Source organism: Pagrus major, chromosome 1 (genome assembly GCF_040436345.1).
Source record: "Pagrus major chromosome 1, Pma_NU_1.0".
Taxonomy (NCBI): Eukaryota; Metazoa; Chordata; class Actinopteri; order Spariformes; family Sparidae; genus Pagrus; species Pagrus major.
This window is the reverse complement of record NC_133215.1, coordinates 1,227,403-1,246,958: the sequence shown is the minus strand read 5'-3', so window position 1 is coordinate 1,246,958 and position 19,556 is coordinate 1,227,403. Positions and strand designations below refer to the sequence as shown.

The 19,556-nt window shown below is 41.1% G+C and overlaps 2 protein-coding genes across 2 annotated transcripts in view; one reads left to right on the top strand and one right to left on the bottom strand.

Annotated features, from left to right (window-relative positions):
- Nucleotides 1–19,556, bottom strand: part of LOC141006168 (NACHT, LRR and PYD domains-containing protein 3-like) — a 467,008-nt gene that overhangs the window by 115,365 nt on the left and 332,087 nt on the right. The window lies entirely within an intron of this gene.
- On the top strand, nucleotides 326–7,315 carry LOC140993848 (neoverrucotoxin subunit alpha-like). The gene is made up of 4 exons (XM_073463405.1): nucleotides 326–345; nucleotides 704–877; nucleotides 6,446–6,492; nucleotides 6,727–7,315. The coding sequence occupies exons 1-4, from the start codon at nucleotides 326–328 to the stop codon at nucleotides 7,263–7,265; spliced, it is 780 nt and encodes a 259-aa protein (XP_073319506.1). The 3' UTR covers nucleotides 7,266–7,315.

The window sequence follows — 19,556 nt, the reverse complement described above, 5'->3', positions numbered from 1 at the left end:
GAGGTTTTACAGGAAAATACATTAGTATTTTTTAAAATATCTGAAAGTGAGATTTGTTTTACTTCTTACACATAATAATGATCTGAGGACAATGGATATGATTCATGCCATTTGTACTAGGATGTTTCTTGATGATTAAAGTCTGTTTTCTGTTTATTTCGAGCACATTAGAATGAATTGTAAATAAACAATAGCATTGGCCAAATGTAAATCTACCTCTGTCGTCCATCAGCTATGTGACTGTGGCTCACCTGCTCACCTTTACTCAGCTCACAGCAACAGTGGAAACTGTTCCTGACTTGAATGCGCTCAGCAAGGCTAGCTGATGGTAAATAAGGTGAGCAGGTGAGCCACAGTCAGTGGGCTGATGGAGGACATTTGGCCAAAAATATTTCCAAAATGATTAAGAATTACTTTGAATGTAAAAACTGTGTCAGAGTGCTTATGCAATTTGATCTCGTTTTGTAAGCTTTAAAACTGAGAGCTGGATTAAATTAGCAGTCTGATAGATTTATGTTTGTGGATCCTGTCTTTAAAGTCAGTTGTGTTAATATGTCAGTGTTGTGTTTTACATCTTGTGGTGCTGCTCCTGAGTGGTCAAGAATAGATATCTGCAGATTTAACTCAAAGTTCACACAGACAATGACAAAAAGATCAAAACAAATCATTCTGTGTGTGTGTGTGTGTGTGTGTGTGTGTCCAGGCTGTCAGGCTGTCTGATCACAGAGGAAGGCTGTACTTCTCTGGCCTCAGCTCTGAGATCCAACCCCTCCCATCTGAGAGAGCTGGACCTGAGCTACAATCATCCAGGAGACTCAGGAGTGAAGCTGCTGTCGGCTGGACTCGAGGATCCAGACTGGAGACTGGACACTCTCAGGTATGAACAGACAACAAGAGCTCACACACTGTTTCTCTGTCACACTGACAAGCTGAGGACTGTTGGTTCACAGTCTGAACCAGCAGCACTGCTGATATCAGTGAAGACAGTACCAGGCCCGACACACTGGCTATGTGAGCAGCGTGTGTGGCAAAATGGTGTGAATCGTGCTCATCACTTGCTTGTCAAGTGAGGCTGCAGCGGTCCGTCATGTAGAGATTTGGAGTCTCGCCTATTTTCAACACAACACGTGCCGTTCTCTGCAAAAATAGACCTAAAAACGACCTGTAGACAGTCATGTGGATATCATGCCATCGTTTCACTACAGTTGTAATGTCTGTATCTGTAGAATATGTAACAGACAACAGGTGATGGGCAATCATTTTCCTGTGCACTCTTTTTCTTTCTCTCCCTCCCTCCCTCTCTTTGCCCCTCTCACTTTCTTACTCTTTCAGCGGGGTAAAGGAAAATCACGTCATCATATTTATTGATAATCACCAAAGTTAAACTCCATGTAAACAGATAGGGCAGGTAGGAGCTGCACTGCAGCAGCAACACAGCCTGTGTGATCACAAACAAGCGAGTGAGGAGCAGCAGCTCAGCCACGCAGTACTCAGGCACCCAGTGTGGACAGTGTGTAGCTGATGTGCTGAGAGTCCCTGTCCACCCTGAGACATAGACCCGGACAATAACTTCTTCAACTCCATCAGTAATAACTGCTCCTATTACACAGACGAGCAATATGGCCACATTAATAAGGATAGAAAACTCTCAGTAATACACATCAATGATAGAAGTCTCTATGCAAACTTCACACACATCAAGGAATACTTGAGACAATTTAGACATCCATTCAACGTCATTGCAATATCGGAAAAATGGATCAATACAGAGAAAGGTGTGGACTTTGAACTGGAGGGCTATGAATTCATGCATGTAGTTCGAAAAAACAAAGGTGGGGGAGGAGTAGCTTTCTATGTGGACAACAATTTGAACTTCAGGGTGTCGGAAAACATGTCTATGAATGTTAATAATGTACTGGAGTGCATAAGGATAGAAATATATATGGACAAACACAAAAGTGCACTTCTGTATATATGGGACACCAGGGTCCAATATTGAATTGTTCAAAGACTGGATGGAGGAAATGTTTATAAAGAAAAGTCATAAAACTTTAACATTGATCTCCTTAACCCTAATAATCACAAAATGACAAACGATTTTATCAATACAATAATACAGCATGAATTTATATCCAACAATCACCAGACCCACCAGAATAACTTCCCACTGTGCCACTCTTAGTGATAATATTTTTATAAATGATATTTCAAATAAAACAATTAGTGGAATATTACTTAGTGACATCAGTGACCATCTTCCTGTGTTTATAATATATGACACTAACTACATAACTCATCAGTCAGACAAAGAAAAGACAGTTTACATAAGAGTGAAATCAGAAGAATCACTAAATATATTTAAGAAGGATTTGTTGGCACAGAACTGGGATATTGTATATAATGATGGCGATGTGAATAGGGCATATGATTCATTTTTGAAACATTTAAAGAGTTATATGACAACAATTGTCCTGTAAGATCAATCAAGAAGAAATCAAAGTATAAGGATCATCCATGGATTACAAAGGGAATACACAATGCCTGTAAAAAGAAAAACACACTTTACAAAGAATTCATGAGACAGAGAACTAAGGAGGCAGAAATTAAATATAAAACATATAAAATAAGCTAATTAACATTATAAGGATCAGCAGAAGAGATTATTATGGTAAACTACTGAATAAACTATGGAACATACTAAATAAGGTGATAAAGAACAGACCATGACAGGACAGTCATCCGAAATATTTTTATGTGATGATGAAGTGTATGGGTTCTCCTCCAAAGGTGTCGGCGTGTAGTATGTTGATAAAAGATTCTGCAGAGGCGAGGCTGGGTGGATATGATAGAGCAATCTTTATTGAAACAGATCTCAAGCCAGCGTCCGAACCAGAGTGTGCACTCCCTGGTATTCTCAAATCTCGGCAAAGTGATGCCCAAAATGCTTTGCCCTCTGCTCTATCAGAACTCCTCTCGGACCCTCAGTCTTAGGAGATCAACCAAATTCACCCCCGTTCTCTGGTGTGCAGGTCCTTTTTAGAGTCCATTCGCTCAGGCCCGCCTGTTTCTCTAATTGTTTACCTTTTTGGGGAACTGAGGCCCCTCTATCCTATTAGAAAAGGATGGGTCTGCATAACATCTCCCTCTCAAGGGAATATGTGTACGTGGAGGTGTGTGTGTGACTATGTTGATGTTAGTCTCTCTATCCTTAGATAGAAATGTATACATTGAACTTCTGAACTAGTCAGTCCTCAGTGTGGGCCTCTTCCTTTAGCTATTCTCTGACGCACACTACAGGACTAATATGTTGTTCTCCTGGACATGAGACCTCTACGTAGTCCCCTTCCCAAATATACTTAAAGGGAAGCATCTGGTCCTGTCCCATCCTGTCCTGTCACTCAGAGCTCAGGAGGTATAAGAAACACTCAGACACTACAATGACAAAGAAAATTATGACATGACTGATGTTGTCAAACAATTCAATGAATTCTTTGTTAATGTGGGACCTGATGTAGCGGACAAAGTTCCTGATCAAGTAACTCCCGATGGATGGAAGGACAATTTTATTGATAGGAACCTAAGTTCAATGTTTATTACAGCAGTACATTATGATAAATAATTTACGCCACTTTTTCCTGAATATTGTCGTCACGTTTGGTGCAGGAAGAAATGGTGAAAACGGCTTCGCTCGCAGGCAGAAAGTGTTTGCAAGCAAAAAACTTGACACTCCCTTTCCTGTTGTCCAAAAAATGCACCACATCAACCAATCAAAAAATGGCATTTTGTTGCTAAGGAAGAGGAAGTGACGGTGGCGAAAGAGAGACAGAGATACAGAGGAGCTAGCGATAGCGAGTTTTGAGATTAGAGAGATTTGTGACTTTTAGCATGTTTTGAGTGTATATTTAGTGTGTAATGTAGTGTGTTTAGTGTGTAGTGTAATGTAGTGTGTTTAGTGTGTAGTGAAGTCGTTTTTTTTGTTTTGTGTGTCAAAACAATGAGGCGACTACTGAATGTGGAGGAGGCAGTGCAGCTCTTCTTTGAGCTGGAAGGAGCTGGGTGAGACGCAGAGCCTGAGGCATTGCCTGCATTTTAATGTAAAGAGTTGTATATAACTTTGTAAATTTCAAAAACTTGTGTACAAATTTAGCAAACAACAATTTATATTACCATTCTAAATTTTAAAAACTGTTCGTTAAACATGTTTGTGGTTTTCACAGTAAAAAATCAAACTTTTCCTACTTGGATTTTATGTTTCTTGTGTGATTTTAGGTCCAGTGTGTTAATACAGTATGTCGAAATGAAAAAATAAATGTAAAGTCACACATGTGAGATTGTGCTGAAAAAAAAAGACACCAAAAAAGGCAAGGTAAAAAATATAAATAATAATAAAAAATAGTAAAAAATAGCCAATTTGGCTGATGGTACAAATTTGTTTTGCTCTGGTAATGATTTACAGCAATTAATGCTTAATGTCACCACAGAATTGGATGAACTAAAATTAAGGTTTAATGAAAATAAATTATTATTAAACTAAAAATAATGCATTTTGGTAGCTGGAAGAATAATACACAGATAAAAGTTTAATTGTGTTGTGATTGTGAGAGTAAATGAAATTAAATTTCTTGGGGTGACAATAGATGAAAAAATTAACTGGAAATCCCACATCAAGCTCGTACAACAAAAAGTCTCAGAGACCACTGCAGTTTTAAACAGAGCAAGACTTCTCACTTTATACTGTTCACTAGTCCTTCCACATCTCACCTACTGTGCTGAGATCTGGAGCAATAACTACAGAAGCAGGTTACACTCACTATTCCTACAGTCAAAACTAATAAAAGTCAAAGACCAAGTGGCATTTCAAACGGCACAAGGAATATTTAGGGCAACACATCATCTATTATTGGAAAAACTTCAAAAACTATTCACGGAATAAGTCTTAGGTCTTTTGTGGAAGATGGAGAGTGACTCTGCTGTCCTGACGTTGGTCGGGAGTTCTTTCCACCACTGAGGCGCCAGAACAGAGAAGAGTCGGGATTTCGCTGAGCGACCTTTGTTTGCTCTCAGCGATGACGGTACCAGCCGGCCAGCTGATGTAGTAGAGCGAAGTGCTCATGCTGGGGCATGTGATCTGACCAGTGTTTGGAGGTAGATGGGTGCAGTTCGGTTGACGGCCTTGAGGGCCAGCACCATGGTCTTCATCAGCAGATTGACTTTTCCCAGTTGTCATGAAATTGTAGATGAATTGTAGCTCAAAAGTTTATTCTTGGTTTGAGAAACGTTTCTTGTTGGATATTTTCTGCACGTCAGTCACATTCTGTCGCTGTATTACATGTCAGCTGTCTGGTAGAAACTCTTTTTATTCAATCATCTTATTACTGATTTCTCATCATGTTTCTAACTGAAACTTGCAGTTGAGGCATATTGTGTATGATGAAGTGAATGCATGCGACTAAAGCTGAGCAGAGAGCAGAAGTTTCTAATCATCTTGTACATTGTGTTCACAGCTTTCTGTTAAGACGACAGTTTCAGCCACAACATGTCAAATACTCAATAACATTAAAACAAGCTGCCTGCAGTTAATAACTGATGTGTTTGACACAAACTGAGCGAGAGAAAGAACAAAAGATCTGTTTCTTAAACTAGTCTGACTGATTTCCAGTTGAAAACAGTTTCATCTGTACAGAGTCCGTCAGTCTGAACTGAACAGAACATCTGTAACCACTGACGTCAACAACAACTAAATATGTCAGCAGACAAGAATGAAGCGTCACAGTTTCCTGAAACATGAATGAAGCTGTATAAAGTTTTATATTTGTGTCTTCTCCTCTGGTCTGTTGACTCTGTCTGCTGTATTTAAAGCAGCTGAGAGGAGCTCACCTGCTGACTCTGCCTTCGTCCTGTTCATTTCTTCAGCCTCTCGTCCACGTCGTGTTTTTTGTTTTTTAAGACCATTATTTTTCTGAGACTGAACCCATTAGTGCCTGCTACTGAGTTTTGTATTTCCTTTGGAAGTGTTGACTGGACTCACACAAATCTGAAGAGTTTTTAAATCGGTCTCACTTCTTGGCTGAAACGTGAGTTTTTCTGATCAAAGGATAATAAGTCATTATCAGTCATACAGCAGGTGAACACATTCACTTGAGGAGCCACTCTTTATCATTTATAATGACTTAACGTTCAGAAATTAACATTCCAACCTGCTGATCTACAATGTACATGAGGTAATGAGAAGATGTGGCTGTGACTGAAACTTTCATCGAGCTGCTCGACAGTGAAAGAGGAGACAGTGCAGACAATAGTAATGATGAGGAATTCTGGGAAATTGACCATTTATCAGGGAAGACAGCTGGATAATGTTGCTGAACTGACAATTGTGAAACATGGAATCAAAGAGATAATGTCTTTAGTGGAAGAAGGTTCATTCTGACTTTGTTTCTTCCTCCAGGGTGGAACATGGTGGAGAGCAGAGGCTGAAACCTGGTGTGAGGAAGTGTAAGTGTGTGTTCACTTTGACTGATGAAAACAAGGCAGCACATGTTAAAGTAGTTTAAATCTAAAGCTTGTGTATCTGCATTCAACTGTCAGTTTGAAAGAAGATCCAAAAAGATGAGTCATTGTGAAGTTTTGATCTAATTAACAGTCAGTCTGTTAATAAAGCAACAAATAAACCATCAGCTGTGTTAGATGATAAACTGCTGCTGTATTGTGTCTTGTTCTCTCCATCAGATGTCTGTGAACTCACAGTGGACACAAACACAGTGAACACAAACCTCAAACTGTCTGACAACAACAGGAAGGTGACATATGTGAAAAAGAAGCAGCCATATCCTGATCATCCAGAGAGGTTTGACTACTGGACTCAGCTGCTGTGTAGAAATGGTCTGACTGGTCGCTGTTACTGGGAAGTTGAGTGGAGAGGAGTGGTTAATATATCAGTGAGTTACAGAGGAATCAGCAGGAGAGGAAACAGTGAGGAGTGTTGGTTTGGAGGGAATAATCAGTCCTGGAGTCTGAACTGCTCTGATGGTGGTCGTTACTCTGTCTGGCACAATAAGAGAAGAACAGTCCTCTCCTTCTTCTTCTCCTCCTCCTTCTCTGTCTCTTACAGAGTAGCAGTGTATGTGGACTGTCCTGCTGGCACTCTGTCCTTCTACAGAGTCTCCTCTGACTCACTGATCCACCTCCACACCTTCAACACCACATTCACTCAACCTCTGTATCCTGGGTTCTGGTTCAGGTCATCTGGTTCCTCAGTGTCTCTGTAGGAGGGACACACACACACACACAGACACACACACACACACACAGACACACACACACACACACATAGACACACACACACACACACACAGACACACACACACACACACAGACACTCACACACACACACACACACAAAAACACACACACTCAGACACACACACACAGACACACACACACACACACACATACACACACTCACACACACACACACACACACACACACACTCTCTCTCTGTAAATCCCAGTAACAGAAATGGGTTAGTTGTGTTGTCTCTTCTTGGTCAATGTGCTGCACATCAGTGGTTTTAAATCTCTTTAAATATGTTTTGAACGTTGAGATTTCAGTTTTCTGAACTTTGTGATCTGATTGTTTTCTCACAACAATCAGCCTGTATATACAATAAAATCAGGCTCCACACACACATGCATATAGATCATCATAATTATGATCTTTGTTCAGACAGCTTTTATTTAGTTGATTTGTGGTTCATCATTGAAGTTTCTCATTTGTCTTCTTTGAGTTATTATCTGTAATTATGTGTATATGAGTGGATAGAGCTGCTGCTACGTGCAGACGGACCTCCATTACAAAATCTCCCTGTAGAGTCGAAGCGCCAAAGACTTTCTGTCAACACTTCATTATCTCACATCATCTGTCAGAATAAACACTTGACTTTCTCATTCACGTGTCTCTCCTGATTGAAATAACGTCTTTTCACATCACTTTACATTACAGACATCACAGCAGACGAGCTGTATGGAGACATCTGATGTTTAAATCATCTCCAGCTGCTTCAGCTGTTCAGCAGAACGCTGCAACTCTGTTTTACTGTGAAGCTCCAGAAATGTTCAGTGGACTACGACACTTCACCTGACTTTATATCATCAGGAGGAGATGATGAATTCATTTTGCTCTCTGTGGAAACAAAACATGGTCACATTAAACTGTTATTTTCATGCCTCTGAGCTGGAGATAGTCGTGGCTAGAGGCATCATGTTTGAGGGTTTTCCGTCCATCCGTCCGTTCTTGTGAACACAATATCTCAAAAACAGCTCAAGGGAATTTCTACAGATTTGGCAGAAGCGTCCACTTGGACTCAAAGATGAACTGATCAGAATTTGGTGCTCAAAGGTCACTGTGAACTCACAACGTTTATATATATGATAATTAGGACAACAAGGAAAAAGTGATGAAGTTATAACATTTTATATCCAAAGGGTCAAAGGTCAATGTCACTGTGACATCATAATATTCTGCAGTTCAGGAACAGCAACCTGAAAGAAAACTAAACTGTTGGAAACATAAACCAAATTATTAGACGACTCTTAACGCAGGGTGGTGCTAGAAAACCAAAGCTAACACAGAACATGAATGTCTGAAGCAAACTGGAAATCCATCCAAGGGTTGTGGAGACAACTCCACAACCTCCGTCAGCTGTGTGACTTTCTACATAACAATAGTTTATATGAGAATTTCCAATCAGGTTTGAGAGTGCATCATAGCACCGAAACAGCATTGGTTAAAGTTGTAAATGATCAATCGCATCTGACGAGGGTCTTGTCTCTTTGCTAGTCTTAGTAGATCTTAGTGCAGCTTTTGACCTGCTCAACTGCATTGAGCTGGTTCAAGTCCTATTTATCAGACCGATCTCAGTTTGTACAAGTTAACAATGAATCCTCACTGCATACCAAAGTTAGTCACTGGGTTCCACAAGGTTCTGTGCTCGGACCAATACTATTCACTTTATATTCGCTTCCTTTAGGGGATATCATTAGAAAACACATTCATTTTCATTGTTATGCAGATGATACACAATTACACTTATCCATTAATCCAGATGACACTAATCAGTTAGCTAAACTTCAGGCATGTATTAAAGACATATAAAACCTGGATGAGACAAAACATAAGTTATTGTGCTGGGCCCTAAACATCTTAGAGACACATTATCTAATGATATATCAACTCTGGACGGCATTACTTTGGCCTCCAGCAGCACAGTAAGGATTCTGGGAGTTATCTTTGATCAGGATTTGTCCTTTAACTCCCACAAATAGCAAAATTCAAGGAATGCCTTCTTCCACCAACGGAACATTGAACAAATCAGGAACATCCTGTGTCAAAAAGAAGCAGATAAATGAGTCCACACTTCTGTTACCTCAAGGCTGGATTATTGTAATTCCCTTTCATCAGGCTACACTAAAACGTCTGTAAAGACACTCCAACTGATCCAGAATGCTGCTGGGTGTGTTTTTTCAAGAACTCATATTAGAGAACATACTTCTCCCATATTAGCCTCTCTGCACTGGCTTCCTGTGAAATCCTGAATTGAATTCACATACAAAGCCCTTTATGGTCAGGCACCAGTATATCTTAGAGACCTGATAGTACCCTATTAACCCACTTGAATGCTGCTCTCTCAGGACGCAGGGTTACATGTGGTTCCTAGAGTCTAGAGCCATCAAGCTCCTCTCCTGTTGAACCATCTTGCAGTGTCTGTTAGATGGCAGACACCCTCTCTATATTTAAGAGTAGACTTTTTGATAAAGCCTACAGTTAGGGCCTGCACAGGCTCTTAGCTATGCTGCCATAGGTCGAGTCTGCCGGGGGATATCCTGTGATGCACTGAGCTTCTCTGTCTTTCTCTCTGTCTGTACACATTCATGTCTCATCAATACATTTTACTGACTCTGCTTCTTCCCCGGAGTCTCTGTGCTTTCTCGTCTCGCAGGTTCCCATGGATGGTGGTTGGCCCTGCTGCCTGCCCTCAAGGTCTCTTCTTCTGGGCCTAACAGCTGCAGAGAGCTGCAAGCTGCATTTGCAGCAGGCCCAAAGAACTTCTCCTCACTGCAGCGACACAAGGTCCTGCCAGTATTCCTGATCAGTTAGCACCAGCAGCTGTCAGCCAACTTCACAATCTGAGGAACACCAAGCAAGTTAGCACCGAGCTGCTATCCCTGCAAAGGAAAGGAGCGAACCGCTTCCTCCTCTGCCGACTTTCATCAGTCCATACACAGCAAGAACAGCATTCAACATGGGAATCCCAGCGTTCTCCTGCAACCACCAGCACCTTTTCTTCAAAGACTGGTAACGTTGAACTGGGCTTAGATAGTATAGCATAGCACAGCTAAGCACAAGACTTTAAACTCTGGTTGATGTAATGCACATGTGTTCAATGTATGTGTGTCAATGTATGTGTTATTAAGTTAATTATTAATCAGAGTTACAAACAGTTTAGTACCTTTTCTGAGACTGATTTGGTGAATTGACTATATTTTCCCTTCTTCAAGGATGGTGCCCCGAGGTGATCTAATGTAAATTGGATCTTGTTATTAATCATAATTAATAATTATCCCTGATAATCATTAATTATTATTGATAGCCAAATTTTAACCAAAACTCCCTGTTACTGTTGCATGAAGCACTACATAAATGGTGCCCCGTGTGATGTGAGCACAACATGACGATGCATTTTAATCCAAGAGGGTTTTTAAAGAGTTTATTAAACTGAAGAGAAGAATTTTCTTCATCATCCTGCAGTTTATCACAAACATTCATATTCAAAAATCATCATTTGGAGATACAAGGTTTTCACTGGACAGGAAGGATATGAAAAAAGTTATCTGTGAAGTAACTCGTAACTAAAGCTGTCAGATAAATGTGGTAGAAATGTAAAGCTGCATCAAATGGAAATACTCCATTAAAGTACAAGTATGTCAAATGTGTAGTTAAGTACAGTACTTGAGGAAATGTACTAAGTTACCTTACACCACTGTGTGTGTGTGTGTGTGTGTGTGTGTGTGTGTGTGTGTGTGTGTGTGTGTGTGTGTGTGCGTGTACACCTGATACAGCGACATGAGTTCTCTGTATTTAACATCCTCAGTGTTCTACCAGAGAACCTGCTGAACATTAAGTGATGACAACCTCTGACAGTGAAGTCCGATCATGCAGAGATCATGTTGTTTATGAACAGAAGATGTTACAGTGGTTGTCTTTGTTAAAATCAAGATGTTCTGTTGGGTTTGTTTCACAGATGCAGCTCCAGATGTGCGGACATGACGGCTGTGTCAGTGACGGTGAAGAGAAGATCCAGCTTGAAGAGACGATGTTACAGGTGGGTGTTAATCAGGATTTAAAAAGGGGGGAACAGGATGTGGAGGTAACTCTGTTTGCATTTGGACCCAAGATGACTCAATCTGCTCCTGCTGACAAATAGTGTTACGCAATTTCTAAAGTGCATCAGTATCAATATAAAATGAGAATGATTTATACTTTTCCTGCCACATACCTGATGTCTGCGTCACCTCCTCCAGTTTCTACTAATAACCCTCCACCATCCTCCACCTTGTTGTGTCTGAGTCTGTTTGTGGGTCCATGAAGCTACAGACAGCCTCAAAGTAACTGACTGACTCACACTGACTGTCGAGTGCCTGTTCAATGTGTGTGCGCTCAAAGATGCCACAGTGATTACAAACTCTACATATTAATGATGTTTATTAAGGATCACATCACAGTGAGACACATACATGATCATACTGTAAGTGGGCTAACTCTGATATATCTGATATCTGATAGAGTCAAGAGATGCTCTTCATGTTTATGTATATTCTATATTAATAACTGTATATATGTTCTGTAATTAGTGAAGCATGAAGGAGTTTACAAACTTTCATTTCATTATACAACCCTGTGTTGGAGCCATATGTGGTTCTCTGTCTCCATCATGTGGCCAGTGGAGCACATTACAATAAACAGGAGGAGACGCGTGTCAGGTGACAATAAAACAGCCTCATCTGCATTCTGCAGTGTGTCGCTCAAAGGTCCAATAACATGTTTCTACTTTCATAAATTGAGTGTAAATGGTGAAATCAGTGTAAACAGTGTGTTCAAACAGCTGCTAAATGTTGGCAGGTCAGACTTCAGCACTTTAGACACAGAAGCAGACAGGCTGGTGCAGCCATGCTGCCACAAACTGACACTTTTTACAAGGAAACAAACAACTTACTGTTTTCATTTAATGCTGAATTTACAAGAAGGAGACAAAGTAAAAATATGAATTTTACTCTGAGAAGGTTTGAAGGTTTTAAATGTTTCTTTGAACTTGTAGGCAAAGGTTGAGAAGCCTTAAAATAAAAATAATCAAAGTTTTATAAGTAGATTTTTATGGATATGAAAACTTGTAAAACCAAAGATTGAGTCATTGTTGTGTGTCAGGAGCTGAATCCTGAGTAAAGACTCACTGAAACAAACCCTGGACCTGTTGTTCATGAGCTTCATTCTAGTGTTTTTCACATGAAGGAATCAGGAGGACGTTTGTTTTCATGTCTCACCCTCCTGTGTCAGTGTCTCCGTCTCTAACTTTCACTTCCTGTCTCTGTGTGATGCACATGATTTCTGCCTGCAGACCAAAAGGTAAATGTGTTTTTTTAATGTGACTTCTTCATGTGTGATTTGTGTCTTTTCTCCTGTAAAGACTTGTGTTATCAGACTGTTTGTGTCTTCATTAGTTTGACACAATCATCGCTGAAGACGAGGCTGCAGCTCGACGTTCAGCTCAGTCACAGGAAACAAACAGCCGAGACATTTTAAATCTACAGCACTGCAGCTTCCTCTCAGTCTGACCTGTTGTTGCTTCTGAGTTACACTGAAGTTAAATGAGAAGAGATTTTAGATCCTCCAGCTGTGTCAGCAGCTTGTTTCTGTCTCTGTCTCTGTTCTGTTTCTGTTTCTTTTGATTGGTAATATCTGCTTAAAGGAGCCGGTTGACATCCAACAAAATAAATAAAATAGAATAGAATAGGATAGAATATTCTTTATTGTCACTATACACATGTACATGAAATTGTGTGTGGCATCCTCTTCAGGTCAATAGAAACAAATAGTGCAAAGTAAGAAAGGTAAACTATACCAAATAAAATATATAGTTAAATATACACATATATACAGTAAAAAAACAGAATAAGAAAAACAGAATAAAAATATATAAATATATACTGTATACAGTAGACAGAGGTAGCAGCTTTGACAATGTAATTGTGCAAAACAGTGGTGGTGCAAGATAGTGCAAGTGTGTCACCAGTTTCTGTGGGTGGGATTGTTCATTATGGGGGTGGATGGAGGTCACAGCTCTGGGGTAGAAGTTGTTTCTCAGTCCGTTGGTGGTGGGTTTTATTGTCCTGAACCGTCTGCCTGAAGGCAGCGGTTCGAATAGGGAGTGTCTGGGGTGTGTACAGTCCTTACAGATGCTGAGGGCTTTTTTCTTCAGCATGGCAGCATAAACAGTGTCCAGTGTAGGAAGCTCCGTCCCAATGATGCACTGGGCTGCTTTAACCACACGGTGCAGGTCTTTGCGTTCGGCAGCCGTGCAGCTGGCGTACCACACCATTGCGCAGTTGGTCAGGACGCTGTCGATGGTTCTCCTGTAAAGGTTGACCGTAAAGGTGGGAGCTGGGCCTGTTTCAGCTTCCTGAAGAAAAACTTGTCTCTGTTGGGCCTTTTTGACAAGCTGTGAGGTGTTCGAGGTCCATGTTAGCTGCCTCGACACCGTGACTCCAAGGAACTTGAGGTCGTCGACACATTCCACCTCATTACCATGTGTATGTGGAGGGGGAGGTGGTCTCTTCCTTTCGTTCTCCTGAAGTCAACAATCAGCTCCTTTGTCTTGGAGGTGTTAAGGACCAGGTTGTTGTCCTCACACCACCTCTCAAGATAGTTAACCTGAAGCTACAGTTACAGTTAAAGTTACAGTGTCTGTGCAGAAGTTTGTACACAATACACACAATCTGTGTATATAATAATTTCTTTTCAGTATTTTACAGATTGATCTCAGTCCAGTTTGTTTTAATAACAGCTGTAGTCCAGGTGGATTTCTTTGTGCAGTCAGAAGTATTTGAACAGATTTTCATCCTGAGCCGAGAGTCTGCTCAGCTTTAATGTGACAAAAAGAAATCAACTTCCAGTCCAAACACTGTGCTTCTTTCTTTAATAATAAGAATATGATGAACTTTACTTTGTGATCACCTTTACAAAGTGCTTTGACAAACAAGCTCAGCAAGACGACATTACAGACCACGACCGCTGCAGAAATCAAACTGCCTCCTGACGTGACACCACGAGAACAACCTGGTGAAGCTCAGAGATCATTCTGGGTTTTGGGTTCACATGACTCTGTTAAGTTTAGAAGAGCTTTATCGTCATGGTTACAATAAGGTCAGTGAATGATGGGGGTCATGTTATATATGTATATGAGGTTGACTGTTGACAGGAAGCAGGAAGTGAGCAGCTGCCTCTGGTGTTAAACTGTGGTGGTTCCACGCTGTCCTCCTCCGTCACATGACTTCCTCTGCTCATGAGCAGGGCATGCAGAGGAAGTTTAAAGAGGCCAGAGTTTATAAAAGGGGATTTTTGCAAACATTTCAATAAATATTTGTTAAAGGGATATTACAAGGTACGTAACATGATACGTACCTTTCTATGAGTAATCCATTGCCTGTCGTGGACAGTTCAGTGGGTGGACCCATGGGTCGAGTTATAATCTGAGCTTTGTTGGTCTCTAGATGAACTAACCCTAACCAACGTTAGGACGCAGACAGACAGGTGCGTCCTGAGAGACAGAGTGGTTGGTTTTACCCTCCGTCCTCAGTGATCCGATCATTAGTGAACAGCTTCAGGCCCGTCAGTTCACACCTGACCTTAAACGTTGTGACCACTTGAGGTCTGATCTCACTTCCTGCTCTACATACAAATATACAGACATCACTGGAAGAAATGTATTTATTACACAAAGAAAGATCTTCATGTGTGACGTTTGCAGAATGAACAAGTCGACCCAAATAGTTCAGAATGTGTTGTGGAGTGTTTCACAAAGTTCATACTGTTTCTCCTGACACAAGTCTCAGAACTGAGTGTCTTTTTTAAGGGAGTCTGGTGACTTTCTCCACTTTCTTCTCTCTCCAGAGCAGTAGCCTGTATTAGTTACTGTTTACTGTATTTGTAAAATGTGACATGTTTACTGTCAGTGTGTTATATTCTTTAATACATTTAGTGTAACAGATGAAATCAGTTCAAACAGCTGCTGGGAGGTAAGATGCAAATCATGCACTTTGTTAAGGGAGTCTGGGATATGACTGATACTAGTGACTTCACTTCATTACTAAATCCATGTCCGTGACTTTAACACACCTACACAGCTTCTCTTCTCTCTCTGTCTCTACCTGTCACTTCCTGTCTCGGTGAGACTCACATGATTTCTGCCTGCAGACAAAAAGGTAAATGTGTGTTTTTAATGTGACTTCTTCATGTGTGATTTGTGTGTTTTCTCCTGTAAAGACTTGTGTTATCAGACTGTTTGTGTCTTCATTAGTTTGACACAATCATCGCAGTAAAAACTGTTGAAATGTGTGAGAGGTGTCGAGCTCGTTGGTTGACAGGATCAACCGGTGCAAATAAGGAAGAACAACAAGGCTCTTCATTGTTTTCACATTTTCATGTGAATTGTAAAATGTTCAGTCGGACTCAACGTCCCGTTTGTCTCCTCAGGAAAGATTTAGTTGTGTAGAAACAGTGAATTCATTTGGACACAACGTCTGTCTTTATTAATAAGAAACTAGTTGAGAGGCAGGGACCAGATTCTCTGTTGAACCATTCAAACATGGACTCACATGAAGAACTGAAGCTCTGATGTTTCTATTATGATCCAGACGCTCTGCTGAAAAGCACAAAGCAGCCACAGCAGTATGAGACAAACTGACAGTGTGAGTGAGCGGCCATGGGAGGTTAATACTCCTCAGCAGGGTTCTGATCCAGAAGAATCACATCAACAACAACTGCTGAGTCTTTCATGGTTCTGTTTCCTCCAATAATCTGAAGAGTTGTGCAGCCGGACAGTCCAGTCTCTTAGTCCACCAACAAGAATGATATTATTTCTGAAGCAGGTTTCAAAATAAAGATGTATTTTTGTAGAGAACGACCTCATTATATTCTAAATGTGACATGTTTGTGGAGAGAAATTTAGTTTCAACAAGAGAAACCGAGCCAGAATCATGTGCTCATCAATGTTTGATCAGCTGATTGTGATTTTATTAATATTATAATGTGACAATGAAAGAAAGTCCAGTTTAGCAGAACACATGATCAGCAGCGACTCTCTCAACACACATACAGCATGTGAGTTTTGTATTAAGATACTGAAATGTGACAACATGTGAAGGACTCCTTTAAATTCAGCCACCAACTTTAACTGCTAAATTACAATTAAGGTCTGATGTTTTTGTGAGGAGGTGGCTACCTATAGCAAGATAACTGAGGGGAACCCCACAGTATGCTGGAATGTCTTAACTGTCCACTTATTTATTTATTTATTTATGTATTTATTATTTTTCATTCATGTGTATTATTAAGCTTTCTGGGCCCAAAAGGTTTTTTGTTTTCTTTTTTTTTTTTCTTCTTGTCTTTATACATAATTTGTGATGTTGTCAAGGAATGTTTGTGTTTCTCTTTAATAAAAATAAAGTTAAAAAAAAAAAAAAAATTCAGCCACCAAACATTAATGGTGTTGTTACTGAATGAAAACAGAGCAAACATTTGAAAGAGGCAGCTTTATTGTAAATGTGTGTCAGATATCTGCTGGTTGGTTTCAGTCCACCTCTCTGTCTCTTTGTTGATGCACTTTGTGTTTGTCACGTGTTGTCATGAGTTTACAGACTGTTCTCTCTCCCTCATTCAATAATCAACCTGTTTTTCTTTCTCTTCTTCTTTTCGGGCTTCATTGTTCCTGCAGTTTGGACTCTGGATCTCTGTCAGTGTGTCTAACTGCTGTGAAATCTCTCCCATCAGAGCGCTGACTGACAGACCTTCTGTAACACTGACACCTGCTGCTGACTGGCAGCACTACAGCTCACACTGGGTTTCTGCTCTCACGTCATTGACGCGTCTGGATTTGTATTTGAAGGTATGAGGATGTGACGGCTGTCGGTCAGATGAACACAGACACCAGCAGCGTCTGTCAGAGTCTGCAGACGAAGGAAGAATGACTCTTTGACCTCATCTGGACTTTAACAGGTGAGAACTCTGACAGGTAACATGACACACCTTTGATGAAGAAACTACAACATGAACTTGTGGACGAGATCAGTGATGAACTGAATGAACACTATTTTAAAGGTGACATATTATGCTCATTTCTGCTTGTTGACATGGTTCCTTGATGTCTAAATGGAATGATAGTAACATGCTTTGGTTGAAAAAACCGAAGGATTGAGCACAGCAGGGGTGTTTACACACCAGTTTCACAGCCCTGTTTTAAGCGGCTGGTTTGAGTGCCTTTCCCTTTAATGCTAATGAGCTACTGCGTGTGCCGCCCACCTCTTCCTGCCAAGCGGAAGACGTGAGGACGGCATCGCGTGACCATGGCAACGAGCTATACACATTTGCGAAGCAACTTTTCTGTGTCCATGCCTGCATATAACTGATAGTAGCACAGCAGACATGTAGCAGGTAACCCCTGTCTCTGGCTCCAAAACAAAGTAGTGATTGCTTTACTGTAGATAACGTTTTGGTGCTCTCAGGTCTGGTCTCTCATGCCAGCAGCTAACGCTACACACGTAGTTACATGTATACCAACACACAGGAAGTCGTTCAACTGCCAAGTTACTCCTGGGCGTCTAACACACTGTCCTTTAGCACAACATGCTAATGAATTAACGTAGCTCACCATCCGCGAACAACTGAGACGATTTCATACCGTCTCCTCTGCTTGTTCACGGCCGAGCAGTGGCTCACCGGCCGGTTAGAAGCGATAAAATCTCAATGTCCTAATTCATTTTCTCAATTCACTGTCATGTTTTAAAAGAGTGCTGATATGACAAATTAACGTTTGGTAACATTAACATTATCCTGAATACTACGACCAGTAAGTCCAACGTTGATAACTTCACATGTAATGTTAGTTCAGCCTCATATTTACATCGACGGTTAGCGTTAGCTCATGTGCTAAACGGCCAAAGTAACACAAACTACACTGTTTTTTAAATACTTACAGTTCCATCATTGACAGTGGGTATGGATCCATCTTTTAAGGGACAATCTTGTTGCCAGTCCAGCGTCCAGTCCTGACCCTGGTTGCTGAAGCAGTCCGGCGTGAAGTGACTGGCAAAGACCGTAACGCTTTTGCTCACTGAAGCTGGGATGTTTCCTTGATAAATAAAATGTAGCCACTTCGCTCTGATATCCTCTTTGGTAGGGAGGCCATGTAGCGAAACAGAAGGATCTGTGCATCCGACGACAGAGCAGCAGTGCTCGGCTTTTGGGTTGTACATGGCAGCTGTCAGGCTGTCGCGTACAAGTGAAGCGAGAACGAGAAAATGGCGGATCCTCGTTCAGGTGGCTGGCGTAGTATGGGAGGAGATACCCAGCGCGAGGGCGGGAGTATGCAAATCACCCGGACTGTTATGTAACAGTCCGGGTGTAATCCAAACGGCTCGTTTAGAGACTCAATTCCTGACTCCGGCAGGTACAAAATATTGACTTAGTTGTCGAAACTTATGCTTAAGGGGTGGGGAGGCACTCCGGATACGCAAATATACATACTAAACCAAGGAAAAAGTGAGTTTTGCATAATAATAATAATAATAATAATAATAATAATAATAATACATTTTATTTGTACAGCGCTTTTAAAAACTCTCAAAGACACTTTACAAGAATAGAATACATACAAGAATACATAAAATCAAGTGCATGGTGCATAAAATCAAGTGCATGGTGCGATAAAGGAGAAATATGTAGTAAAAAGAACAATGTATGAAGGATATGGATCTGTGTAGGTTTTTAGGGAGAACAGGTTGAGGACAGCAGACAGCTACGGGTGCAAATGAAAAGCGGATTTGAAGAGGTGGGTTTTGAGTAATGACTTGAAGGTGGATGAGTCTGGGCAGTCACGGATGTGTTTGGGGAGGGAATTCCAGAGGGAGGGGGCAGCAATGGAGAAGGCTCGGTCCCCCCAGGTACGGTGCTTGGTCCTGAGGGGGGGTGAGAGAAGGTTAGCATCTGAGGATCTGAGGTTTCGAGAAGGAGTGTGGTGGTGGAGCATGTCCGTGAGGTAGGGAGGGGCCTGGCTGTGGAGGGCTTTATGGGTGAGTAGGAGGAGCTTGAAGTTGATTCGGTGTGGGACAGGGAGCCAGTGAAGGTTTTGGAGTACGGGGGTGATATGTTCACGGGAGCGGGTGTGGGTGAGGAGGCGGGCAGCAGAGTTTTGGATGTATTGAAGTTTATTGAGGACTTTGGAAGATGAACC